The sequence below is a fragment of the Danio aesculapii genome, chromosome 20, assembly GCF_903798145.1.
Source record: "Danio aesculapii chromosome 20, fDanAes4.1, whole genome shotgun sequence".
NCBI lineage: Eukaryota > Metazoa > Chordata > Actinopteri > Cypriniformes > Danionidae > Danio > Danio aesculapii.
Genome location: NC_079454.1, coordinates 39,564,745 through 39,576,933, shown reverse-complemented (window position 1 = coordinate 39,576,933; position 12,189 = coordinate 39,564,745). Strand labels below are relative to the sequence as shown.

At 35.1% G+C, this 12,189-nt stretch overlaps 1 protein-coding gene across 1 annotated transcript in view; it reads right to left on the bottom strand.

The window, feature by feature from the left end:
* The window catches only part of gtf3c2 (general transcription factor IIIC, polypeptide 2, beta), a 43,142-nt gene extending 32,343 nt beyond the window's left edge, over window positions 1-10,799 (bottom strand). Inside the window, exons 1-10 of the mRNA XM_056445478.1 lie at window positions 10,654-10,799; window positions 9,064-9,266; window positions 8,392-8,605; window positions 6,178-6,466; window positions 6,009-6,085; window positions 5,834-5,911; window positions 5,661-5,759; window positions 4,562-4,789; window positions 4,371-4,482; window positions 1,806-1,917 (exon numbers count right to left, since the gene is read on the bottom strand). Of these exons, the coding sequence (XP_056301453.1) occupies window positions 1,806-1,917; window positions 4,371-4,482; window positions 4,562-4,789; window positions 5,661-5,759; window positions 5,834-5,911; window positions 6,009-6,085; window positions 6,178-6,466; window positions 8,392-8,605; window positions 9,064-9,226 (1,372 nt within the window). The 5' untranslated portion in view covers window positions 9,227-9,266; window positions 10,654-10,799. The remainder of the gene's footprint in view (window positions 1-1,805; window positions 1,918-4,370; window positions 4,483-4,561; window positions 4,790-5,660; window positions 5,760-5,833; window positions 5,912-6,008; window positions 6,086-6,177; window positions 6,467-8,391; window positions 8,606-9,063; window positions 9,267-10,653) is intronic.
* Window positions 10,800-12,189: the final 1,390 nt, after the last annotated feature.

The window sequence follows — 12,189 nt, the reverse complement described above, 5'->3', positions numbered from 1 at the left end:
ATACAAAACAATATAGAAATATGTAATAGTAATATGCTAACAAAAACATTATGAACAATTACGTATTTTAGTACCATAAACAGTGCTTCTTTACTGTCCTCCTGAAGGTGAGTAAATTAACAGATGTATTTTTATTTTTTTATTAACTGCCCTTTTAATGATCTCCTTTTAATTGGGTTCAAACCTGCAAGTTTTCATTCTGGACCCTTGATCTTCAACCAGCAGACTACATCACTTACTGTATAAATATATGATATACTCTTGAGCTATGATGGATTGTTAGGCCGTATACTCAATCAATTAAATTATGATGTGCATTCATCATGTTAACCCAAGGCTGGCATCTGGAGAGTGAGTAAACAATACTTCCAGATCAATGCTACAAGCAAATTCAACATACGCGAATTCTGTAACATCAAATGCAGAACTTCATCACCCTTTTACATTTAGTCGTAATACACCAATGCATTTAAATGATCATTGGAAAAATGTTTTTTTTTTGCTTGCAGAATGGTCAATAGCTCATAAAATAGACTCAGCCAGGAGAAGTGAAGAGTATAACTGTAGATAAGCGACATTTCACTGCTATGAAAAGGGAGGCACTAATCAAACAGCTGAAGGCAGTGAAACTCATATAAGCACCAGACCCTCCCTCCTTTTTTCTGGCTCTCTCAGTGTGATCGTGATGAATGAGAAGCCTTGAGAGGGTAATCTTTTGCAAACACACACACACACAGAAATGGTTTAGATAATGTGTGTTTAAGAGAATAAAAGAAAAAGAGGGAATCAGGGAATGATGCTGCGGATGGCAGGTCATCAGTCTGTTCCCAGCATTCCCTAAGGAGGAGACATTATGAGCTCCCACGGGACAATCAGCTGATGCTGGCCATTTTGTCAGTGCATGTGGACATAAGACGTGCGATGAAATCAAATTCAATCCTGTGATTCACATTTAAGTGTCTGAATAAATTATGTTTTGTGAATTATTATTAATAAAAGCGACATTTTTATTATTATTATTTTTATAAATGAATGATGGTACTGAAAAAAAGTAAATAAAATGTACTAAACAAGTAAATATTCATTCAGTTTGCTCTGTTTTCAGATATGTTTGTGGAAATTAGGCAAAGACATCACTGAAGATAGATTAGTGTTTGTTAAGTGATAATGGACTATTATAAAGCTTGGTACTCTTCTGTATGGTGCTGCCCTCTTCTGGGTGTACCAACACATTGCACATTTATTCTCTGGTTTCTAAATCAAGGAGTTAGTCAGGATTAACACATCTAAACAAGCTAATCATACTTTTGTTCATCTGAAAACTGTTGATTAAAGTACTATTTTTGCTTTATGTGCACACAATGTATTGTTGTATCTTGAAAATATTCAGACTGAACCACAGAAGGGACATGGTCCGCTTTGAGGATATTTTGGGGGTATTTGTAGGTGTTGGGAACCTTTGTCTATGGAGAACTAGACAAAAAAATATCTTGATTTATGTTCCACAAACAAACAAAGGTCCCAGGGGTTTGGAACGACATGAGGGCAAACAATTTATAACCAAATTTTCATTTTTGGGGGAACTAATCCTTTAAGATCACTTCAAAAGTTCCAGAAAAAAGCTAAACTAAAACCTGTTCTTAAAAATATATGAACAAAAATATTTTAGAAATAAAAATATTTTTTTTTAAATCCTCCAAAAGAAAGTAAAAAATAATCTAAAATAAAGTGACTTTGTAATGTAAAGTGTTGTGAATGACAATGACCCCATTGTAGAGACAAGAAGCATTTTACAATTTGCTTACCTTTACTTTGATGGTGTTTTTCAAGGGCTTCTGGGTGCGGAAGACTGTAGACACCGATCGTTCCATTAGCGAAAGACGCTGCTAGAACACCTAATCTAGGCATCTGTGGAGCCTGAAGATACAACACAACACTGTTAAACCTTTGTGCACTTTCCTGTAATTTTATTCATGAGAATTAAATAAAACATTCTCACAAATACAATTATCCACTCTTTACCATGCCCCATATTGTTTTGGAGAAAAATGAAACTGGGTACAATGAGGTAATATTATTCTTGTCACAGTTCATTTATCGGATGTCTAAAGACAACTTACTGTAATTAACATCTAGTTTCACAGTTTAACAACAGACCATGGAATTCACATTTAAGCATTTAGCAGATGCCTTTATCCAAAGCAACTCACACCATAAGCACACACTTTGAGCAATTGTCTGCCCGTAGAGCAGTAGGGAGTTTGGTGTCTTGCTCAAGAGACTCACCTCAACCACGGAATTGAGGAAGGATGAGGGCGCTCGTTAGTCACTCTGACCACATAAAAACCCTACCAGTGCCAACACTCAATTCTGCAACCTTTATATCACAAGTTCATCTCTCTAACCACCGTGCTACAGCTAAACCTATCAACAACCCTTAAGATGTGAAGAATATTACAGTACTATAGCGAATACAAAAAAATAAATAAACCGCAAAAAAAGTAAAAATCTAACATTTTCACAGCGATGTGGTGACGCAGTGGGTAGCACATTCACCTCACAACAAGAAGGTCGTTGGTTTGAGCCTCGGCTGAATCAGTTGGCATTTCTGTGTGGAGTTTGCATGTTCTCCCCTTGTTCGTGTGGGTTTCATCCAAGTGGCAACCTCCCGCTCTCCCTCGGGAGGCCAATACGGAAGTAACTGAAACTGCAATTCATCAAAATTCCGCTAGTCCTGGCTCCATAATAGAGCAAAGTGCAATTGAGCCCACTGTTAGAATGGCCAACTTTACAGCAGAAAAAAAGGTGTTTACAGCCTGGTACAAAGAACGATTTTGGTTCATATAGCAATTATTACCCTCCATGACAACTGTGAGGGGGGTGAATTTTTTTATAACTCATCCATTTCCTTTATATTAGGTTATATTAAGTTTGCATAATTAAGGGCGTGGCCACTTGAGTGACAGCTAGGTCTCGCTGGTCGCCGTCACTTCACCTCAGCTGAATCCGGCAGATTAGCCACTGATCTCGGCATATTCATCATATTTTTGTTTTGTTTTATGTGGCTTTACACAGTCAGCTGCCTTTTGGACTTATTTCTTACAATTATCAGATGATATGGGATGCTGTGTGCACTTAATTGTGCTCACAAACCATTCACGTGGCCTCCGTTTCTCATGTGAGTAAAGTTATATACTTATACACCATCTCTATAAATGTATTTGTTTGATTTAAGATCATTTATCATTAATATTTTTCTTTAGACCCGTAAAGCACTCCAGAATGTGACAGATTGATTAGCTGTAGGCTCTAGAACAGTCCTCTGTAGCGTTATCATACAGTGTTGTGCTGGATTTTATCAATAGTCTTGCATTTACTAACACAGAATATATCTGAAGTGTTTGGAAGTATTTCGCGTTTACCTCCTGTAGAAAAACGTCATAAGAGCAATGTTTAGTGGCTCAATGTATTACAACAGTGTTTTTAAAAGTCTAAACACTTTATTGATATAGTGTACAGCCAAGCACATGTGGTCAGAACACAAACGAGTCGCAGGTAATAAAGTATCAAGCGTTTCTCCCAAAGTAAAGTCTGTCTGCCAGGTCTAAGCAAGCTCCGCCCACTCTCCGCCTCTTTGCCCTTGTTTGGTATCCCGCCGTGCGTGCGATGACGCGCGAACAAAATGGCGACGGTTGGCCGCGCCTACTTGTGGCTTCTTTTGCGCTCTTCAGAAACCTATGGGTGACGTCACGGATACTCCGTCCATATATTTTACAGTCTATGGTTTCATCCGGGTGCTCCGGTTTCCCCCACAAGTCCAAAGACGTAGTATAGAATCATGCAGTTACTGCAGATTTGTTGGCTGCACACCCATGACGCAAATCTCCTGTTTCACCACATCCTAAAGGTGCTCTATTGGACAGAGTTCTGGTGACTGTGGAGGCCATTTGCGTACAGCGAACTCATTGTTCAAAGTCTCTTAAATTACCTTTCTTCCCAATTCTGATGCTCGGTTTGAACTGCAGCAGGTCATCTTGCCCATGTCGACATGCCTAAATGAATTAAGTTGCTGCCATATGATTGGCTTATTAAAAATTTGAGTTAATGAGCAGTTGGACAGGTGTACCTAATAAAGTGGCTGGTGAGTGTATATCATAATTTTATTTTTTTAAATAATTGGACTCTGTTCCTTTGAATGGTTCCCCAAACAAGTGTAACCCATAATTTAAAATATAGCAGACCCATGCTGAAAAAGGTGGATACTTTGAATATATTCTTAATCAGGAGAAATTGTTTACCAATCAATTCTTTGTGCTACTTTTTTTTTTTTACATATTTGTCTAATAGCATTTCTGTCCAATGTCTAATACCTTTCTGCTGGTAGAAGGCAGTTCCCATGCTCCTGCAGGACACCACTTTATATTCCAAATGTATCCGTCATCTATCGCCAGAGCGTAGGCTAAATGAGGAGTTGTTGAGGGCCTGAAGAAAATTACAGAATAAAAAACGTTATTCTAAAGCCCAACAGAGCACAGATATTTAAAAATCACACTGAGGTCACCTGTCTTTGCACTGAAGGTCTCCTAGGTCCCACAGCTGCAGTAAGGCAGGACCCGAGTACAGCTTGGTGATTTGGTGTGTGTCGTCCATGCCTTTATGGCAGTAGATGGCAGCATATTGTTTTTTCTCCGCCCCATCTGGACACGGGCACCACTCCATGGCCCGTACAGGACCTCCCACAAAGAACAGAGAGTCCCATCGCTCAGGATGATATGGCAATGATTCAAACCTGCAGATCAGTAAATATTTGAGGGAGAATCAATATAGTAGATAGTATAGTACAACCTATTTCTACATTTATAATGATAATAAGGAGGAGAAGAAGAAGAAACGTTTTTAAGTACCAAATCCTTATGGAAGGATTTCAGAAGGATAAAGTGAAAGCATATATATATATATATATATATATATATATATATATATGTTGTCTTGTTGTCATGTCATGTTGTCTTCTGTGATTGTGTGCGAGTTTTGCTTGAAATATTCAAAAAGAGTGTTTTGTTTGAGCAGGTAAAATTAAAGGTACAGTTCATATATCCAACTGTTTGTATTAAAGGATAAAAATATAATACAAATAATATAGTGTATTAAAAAAATGAATTCAAGAATGCTTGTGCTGTGAAGAAAAAACAAATTGGGGATGGAAAGCATCGTAAACTCACCATGATACATCGAGATATCGAATTGAACCGAACCGATGACATGATAATTGTAACCGAACTATGAGACTAGTGTAGGTTCATACCTCTAAAAAATATTTCTCAGCTTTTATTTACATTTGAACAAAAATTTAAGCTGGTTGCACGGTGGCGTAGTGGGTAGCACATTCGCCGCACAGCAAGAAGGTTGCTGGTTTGAGCCTTGGCTGGGTCAGTTACATATTCTCCCTGTGTTTGTATGGGTTTCCTCCACAAGTCCAAAAACATTCAGTGCAGGTAAATTGGGAGGGCTAAATTGTCCGTAGTGTATGTGTGTGAATGGATGTTTCCTAGCGATGGGTTGCAGCTGGAAGGGCATCCGCTGTGTAAAACATATGCTGGATAAATTGGCGGTTCATTCCGCTGTGGTGACCCCAGATTAATAAATAAAATATGTCTTACCTTTTCACTGTCTGCAGTTGGATTGGTTGGTTGATTTTTTCTCGTGTAAAGGTAAAAGAAGCAGATTCCTTCTCCTGGGGTAAATATTTCTCAGCCTCACTGTTAATCAACACAAATTTAATTTTTAAAATTAAACATGACTTGTTTCAATGTATTTAGATAGACACTCATACCTATTAGACAGAAAATGCCAATCTTTGGCAGAAGGAATCCACTCTGGAAACACCCAGGGGGAGATGTTTTCATCCCGGCTGGAAAAAGCATAGGGTAAAAGAAGAACAAAAAAATTACAAGTAATACAGACAAGATAAACTGCTAATTACACCTGGAGGAAAATGAAGAGCTTACAATTTTTTGTGTCTACTGAAAGAGTTCCAGACAGGTTCCATGACGTTGTTAGCCAAGCCATTTGGAAGCAAACATTGCTGTCGAGCGAAACGAAATTACAAAATTAGACCACACAGATTTAATAATCTCCCACAATGGTTTGAAAAGATTCATGAGTATCCAAACTCACATAACTTCCTCTGGGTTGTTTGACTCGGCGAGGCACGGTCAAGCTAAAGTCTGGCTCTGAATCCTCTTCATCGCTCTCTGCCTCTTCATCGTCCTTTCCTGGGGCAAAATCCTCATCACCATCACAGTCACTGTCAGAATCTGGAGCTTTCCTTTTCACTCCCCTTGACCTTGCTGGTTTCTTTTTCTGGGAAGTGGCAACGGCTTCTCCAGATTTGGACCTATCTGTTGTTGAGGATTCTGATGGAGCACCGATATCCTTGGCAAGACTGTGGAGATAATCTAAAGCGCTAATCAAGACAAAGAGAGAATTTTGAGCTAATTGCCATATCTGCTTCCCTTTTTATTTCATGGCAAAAACAGATCAAATTAACAAACATTTTATAAATAACACTTTTCTATAATAAATAGGGTTATTATAACAATAAAAAGGAATCAATGATAACAAATAATGCATAAAATAACACAAAAAAACTTAAACAACAATAAAAAAAACAAATCTACCATTTTTAAAAGTTTACATTTGAAAAAATAATTCCTTCAAAGTATCCGCAGATAAATAAATAAGGAAAAAAATAACAAAACAGCCGTCTGACCCAAGTATCCTAAATTACCCAAATTGCTGCATTAAGTGGGTATTAAGTATTAAGTGGGAGGAACTTGCGCCACAAGTGGGCCGGGTTTAGGTGGTGTAGGTGGAGCAGACATTAATAAAACCCAACAAGTTACTGTGAGGTTGGGTTTAGGGTTAAAGTAGGTGTAGACATTCATAAAGCACAATATTGGACTCTGTGTCATGTCCAAGACATTAAATAAATAAAAACTCCAGGTTTGTAGAGCCCACTTGGAGCTGGCTCCAACCTTCATTTATATTCTTCTTGTCTGACTACTAATCTAGAAAAACTATAATTCAATACATTGAATATATAAAAATTTACTATTCACTAAAATAAAAAGCAATAAACTAAATATATTATCCATCGCTGCAAAATTAGCAGTTTATCTGGACAAAACAATTCATAAAGAAAATACATTAAATTCTGCAGCACTGAGAGAATATAAAAAAGCAAACATTCAAGGCACTCTATTTAATCTATATTACAGATTAGGTCTGTCCAATATATTGTTTTGGCAATAGTCATATTGCAGAATCTGCAATTATGAGTTGTGATTAGAATTAACCAGGAAAAAGTTTAATAGCAATAAAAATAATTAAGTTTAATAAAAATAATTAAGTTTAACCATACAACAGTGAAAAAATTAATCTTTATGACGTGACTATACTATCTCAAGCTAATTTAAACCATTTATGCACAAGAAGTTATCAAATTTGTAGCTTTAACAAAGATGAATTGTATTTGTTTAATAGCAACGAAGACTAACAGTGTTATTTTACATTTGATATCATTGTAATTTTACATTTGAACTCAATACTGTTCGAATATCCAGAAAAACATAAAGCACTATTTCATTTGTATATTTGTGCTATAGTATTAATTTATTATAATGATTACACTTTATAATAAACACACTCACTACAAAATGATCCATGTGAAATTATAAATTCTTTCCTTATACATCTAAATCATTTAAAACATCTTATGAAATTGCATTAATATTGCAATATATAATCACAGAAAAAGCTAATTATTGCAATGTCAGTTTTTTCCAATAACATTTTCACAGCCCTATTACAAATGATCAGCAAGCAAAACACAGAAAAAAATATTGTAAATTTGTTACATTTGCTTCTGTCTATTTTTAGATATTTTCTGAGATGCATGAGTAGCTCAGTGGTAAAACTGCTGCCTACCATGTGGAATAACCAAGTTCATGTCCAGCTCAGAGCACTTTATCTGACCAGTAAATTTTCTAAAGCAGAATCAACTTAATCTTGCAATTCACTGCTGTCCAGGAGGCACTATACTGTCTCCTAAATATTTTATTAATGTTTAAAAAATGTATGTTTATATATCAGAAACACCCAAAGATAAAAAATAGGGTGTATATGTAATTTTATATTTTAAACTCTTTATATTTGGAATCCAATAACCAGCATAGATGCAGATAAATACAGAATGCAAGCAAATACAGAGGATAACAGATATTAATTAAAAAAATCCTAAATGAACTGGCCAATAATTTATTTATCACGCTAATAGCATGTATCATGTTGTATGGATTTATGGAAACTTTATAAAACTGGAAAGCATACACTTTAGCAGCTCTCCGCTTGGGTCGACCGCTAGACGTGAGTTCAGAAGTATCAGCTGGATCATCATGTTGTGGTGTCGTCTGAGTAATGATCTCCTTTTTTCTTCTCTTAGCAGGGGTCTTTGCTTTTGGTTCTTCATTCTTTTTGGTTTCCTCAGCGTTAAATAAGCTCTCCTGTTTCACACCTGAAGAAACCTGGGAGCAAGGTGTCTGTTCTAAACACAACAACAACAATAATCTTAATAAACACTTTTGAAATTAGATCTCATTATTTAAAAAAAGTTTAACCTGAGACTAAGGATCTGCATTAGACTGATGTGCACCTACAAAGCAAAAACAACTTAAATAGGATTGAAAGGTCAAATACTGTATTATTTTGCCAGATTTGTAAAATTGAAACTATGAAAAACGTTTTTCTTGCTTCAAATAAACCAAAAGCTCACTAAAATAATAGTTTTAGTAGGCTACTAGCAGGTTTTTATAAGCTAGTTGCTCAGACAGCATTTCTCATTTTTAATTACTATATTACAAACCAAACCAAGGACATTTTAGGAAAAGAAATACTAAGAAAAATAAATCAAAACAAGTATGGTAAATATAAACACTATCTTAAAATAATAATTACATTTAAAACAAAAACAATATCTGAAGGAAACTAGAAATGACCGCTTACCAGACAGTTGTGTGTCTGCCTTTATTTTCTGTGGCTGTGAATCCTCACTCTCTTCTTTACCTTCATGGTTAATATGTCCTGGTTGGTCATCTGTATCTTTTTCACATGGCAAACCCATTTTTACACCCTTCAGTTTGCCCAACTTCAGGGCACCAGCTGCCATTAATACACCGGTTCTTTCACAGAATTTATGCCAGCACTGCCTAGAAGAAAGGTTTCAGAAAGTGCTGATTTCAGAAGTATACCAAGATATAACGGTTATACATAACACCTCACATAAAACATGATGCTTATTACATCACACACATTCTTTGATACTTTTATACTAATGTGCAATCAATAAATCCTACTTTCTGTTATTTAAAATTGATCTTGAAACCCTAAAAGATTTCAAAACTAAAAAACACAATAGGAATGTGTGTAATTTTGGAAACTTAATGTAGACATTGTAATATTTCGCCTGTAAAAAAATGTATTTATTTGAGCCTTATTAACTGCCTGGTTTCTCTCAAGGTTTTTTCCTTCACTTTCGTCAATTGGTGAAGTTTTGTTCTTTGCCATTGGCTTGCTTGGTTTGGGACTTGTGAAGCCGCACATCAATGGATTTGCTCTTCAGTGTTTGGACTTTCAGCAGTGAAAATTAGCCCACACTGAACTGAACTAATCTGAACTTCAACTCTGACAACTGGACTGACACAGTTTCAATTTACTAGAACTCCTATGTTAGGCTGCTTCGACACAATCTACATTGTAAAAGTCCACTAGAAATAAACATGAATTGAATTGAATATTTTTTGTTTTGTTTATTCCTTGTCACTGTGCAAAAATTAAGTACTGTATTCATTTACTTTGTACACTGTTGTTCTATTTTTACAAAAACAAACAAACAAAAAAAAACACTAATGTGCTATTTGCATTACACTGAAGCAGTGACATTTACATTAAACTAAAGCAGTTTTAATTTACTAGAAGTAACGTTACACTTGCAGTCAACACTACTGCCTGAACGGCTGGAATACCCCAGTTTAAAATATTATGATTTTTGCTCTCTTTTCTTTATCTATGTTTAAAAAAAGAATAAAGATTAATTGAAGTGAATATTTCCAATATGGACCAATGGAAAAAACAATCCACGCATGCGCAAATTAGTCAAGATGACAGGACAAGAGACTTGCTTACCACACGAACATTTGAGCAAAACAATATAATTAATCACAATAAATACTTGAATCTATTTACACCAAATACGTAGATTTGACATTACGTTGTTAAAAAATCCTAACTTAACATCACTCAACATATAGCGTTAAAGTTAAACGGTTTAAATATAATGCCTAAGCATACATTCCTTCCCCTTCAGAAGGTCTAAAGTCCAGTTTGGTCTAAAAACTGTTAACTTAATGTTACTTAAAACAATAAGAAACACTTGTTAATCATAAAACCACAGGAAAGACATGGGCTTTTTCTTCGAACTGCTGGGTTTAAGCAGTGGCTCAAGCTGCTCGTCCACTCTTTCCTTCAACCACACGATTCTGCAGTTCACGCGGGTTCGAATCCAACTACCGTTAACTCGACATATTAAACACTCACCTCCGCCAGGTGCACTGCGTCCGAACTCGGGTTAAATTAAAACTCTTCTGTTCCGTAGTGCTGTGCGAAAATATGCCGATTTTCCTGTGAAACTCTTCGGCTAAAGCATTTTTGACACATCAGCTCGGAATCGCCGCCATGTTGTAATGCTCGCCTCTGTGACCTCGGTTGCTCGCTACCGCCCCCTATTCTACACTGCCAGCGAAGCGCGTTCAAATCTGTGCGCCTTCCCGCCTCACCGCGAGGTGGTAGCAATGCGATCAAGCAGGATTGATAAAAATGTCTATGCTTTTTGTGTAAGACAGATTCAAACAATTATATATATGAAATGTTATTATTCAATTTGTACTGAATATTATTCCACTTCTGGAGATTTTTTTGCAAGTGCCTTAAAACAAAACCACTGTTTTTGGTTTTCCAAAAGGAATTGTAAAATTTTAACGTTGTTAAAATCAAAATTAGGAAGAAGTCTGTTTAGTTTATCTAAATAAATAAATTGATAAGTCCCTGTAGTGTAATTTATTTTTGTTCTGTGTTTGTTTGTCTATGTTTTATTACTTATTTATTTTTATCTTACTGATTTGATTATTATTTGTGTTCTGTTCTGTAAATGTAGATGAAAGTTGTTAGTTAAATGTTGCCTCATTGCATTTGTATTATACTGCAATAAAAAAGACACATTCATCATGAGAAAAATAAAACAGAAAAAAACTGATAAGTTTGACCTATTAATATTATACTAATAGTTTTGTCAATTGCTTTGTTTTATTAAAAATATATGTGTTGTTTCTCTTGGTTTTATAATTTTATAATTTTGACAGATTATTACTCTGTCTTTTGCACAGGAATTTGGTCAGTCTTGTGGCTGTTTTTAAATGTATTTTATAAATAAATAAATGTTAACATGAAAAATACATTAGACTAATGCACATTTAGATATAGACTGACATAGGGTGTCAGATTATATATATATTTTTATTAAATCTTTAAAGTTCACAAACTCCTATGTACTAAAGGAGTTAATAAATGTATTTTAATAAATGTATTATTTTGACTGGAAGGAATGGGATATTTACCCAGCAACAACAACACAATATGTACAATATCAGAGAAATTAAAACTTAAATCAGACTTTAGGATATAAAAGATCTTTTACAAACAAAATTGCTAAATTATATTCATTTTTACTAATAGCCAGCAATAAATATAAAACCAACAGTAGAAGTAAAAGTGAAGACATGCATTTGTACATTGTTTGTATAAGCATGCTAAAAAAAGCAAAAAATCCTAAATAAGTTAAATGAAATGATTAAAAATATAATAGTACATTTAATATTTAGTAATAAAAACGATTTAAGGGTTTTAAGTACTCATAATCTTCATCTTCAACAACTGAGACAGACATTGGTGACACAAATAATACACACAAGCAATGACTATTGACCATTTATTGAAATGTTTATTATATTTAGACAATGGTTTTACTTTGATCAAATCTGCAAAATATTAGCAAGCTATTTTTACTGTGTAGTGTGT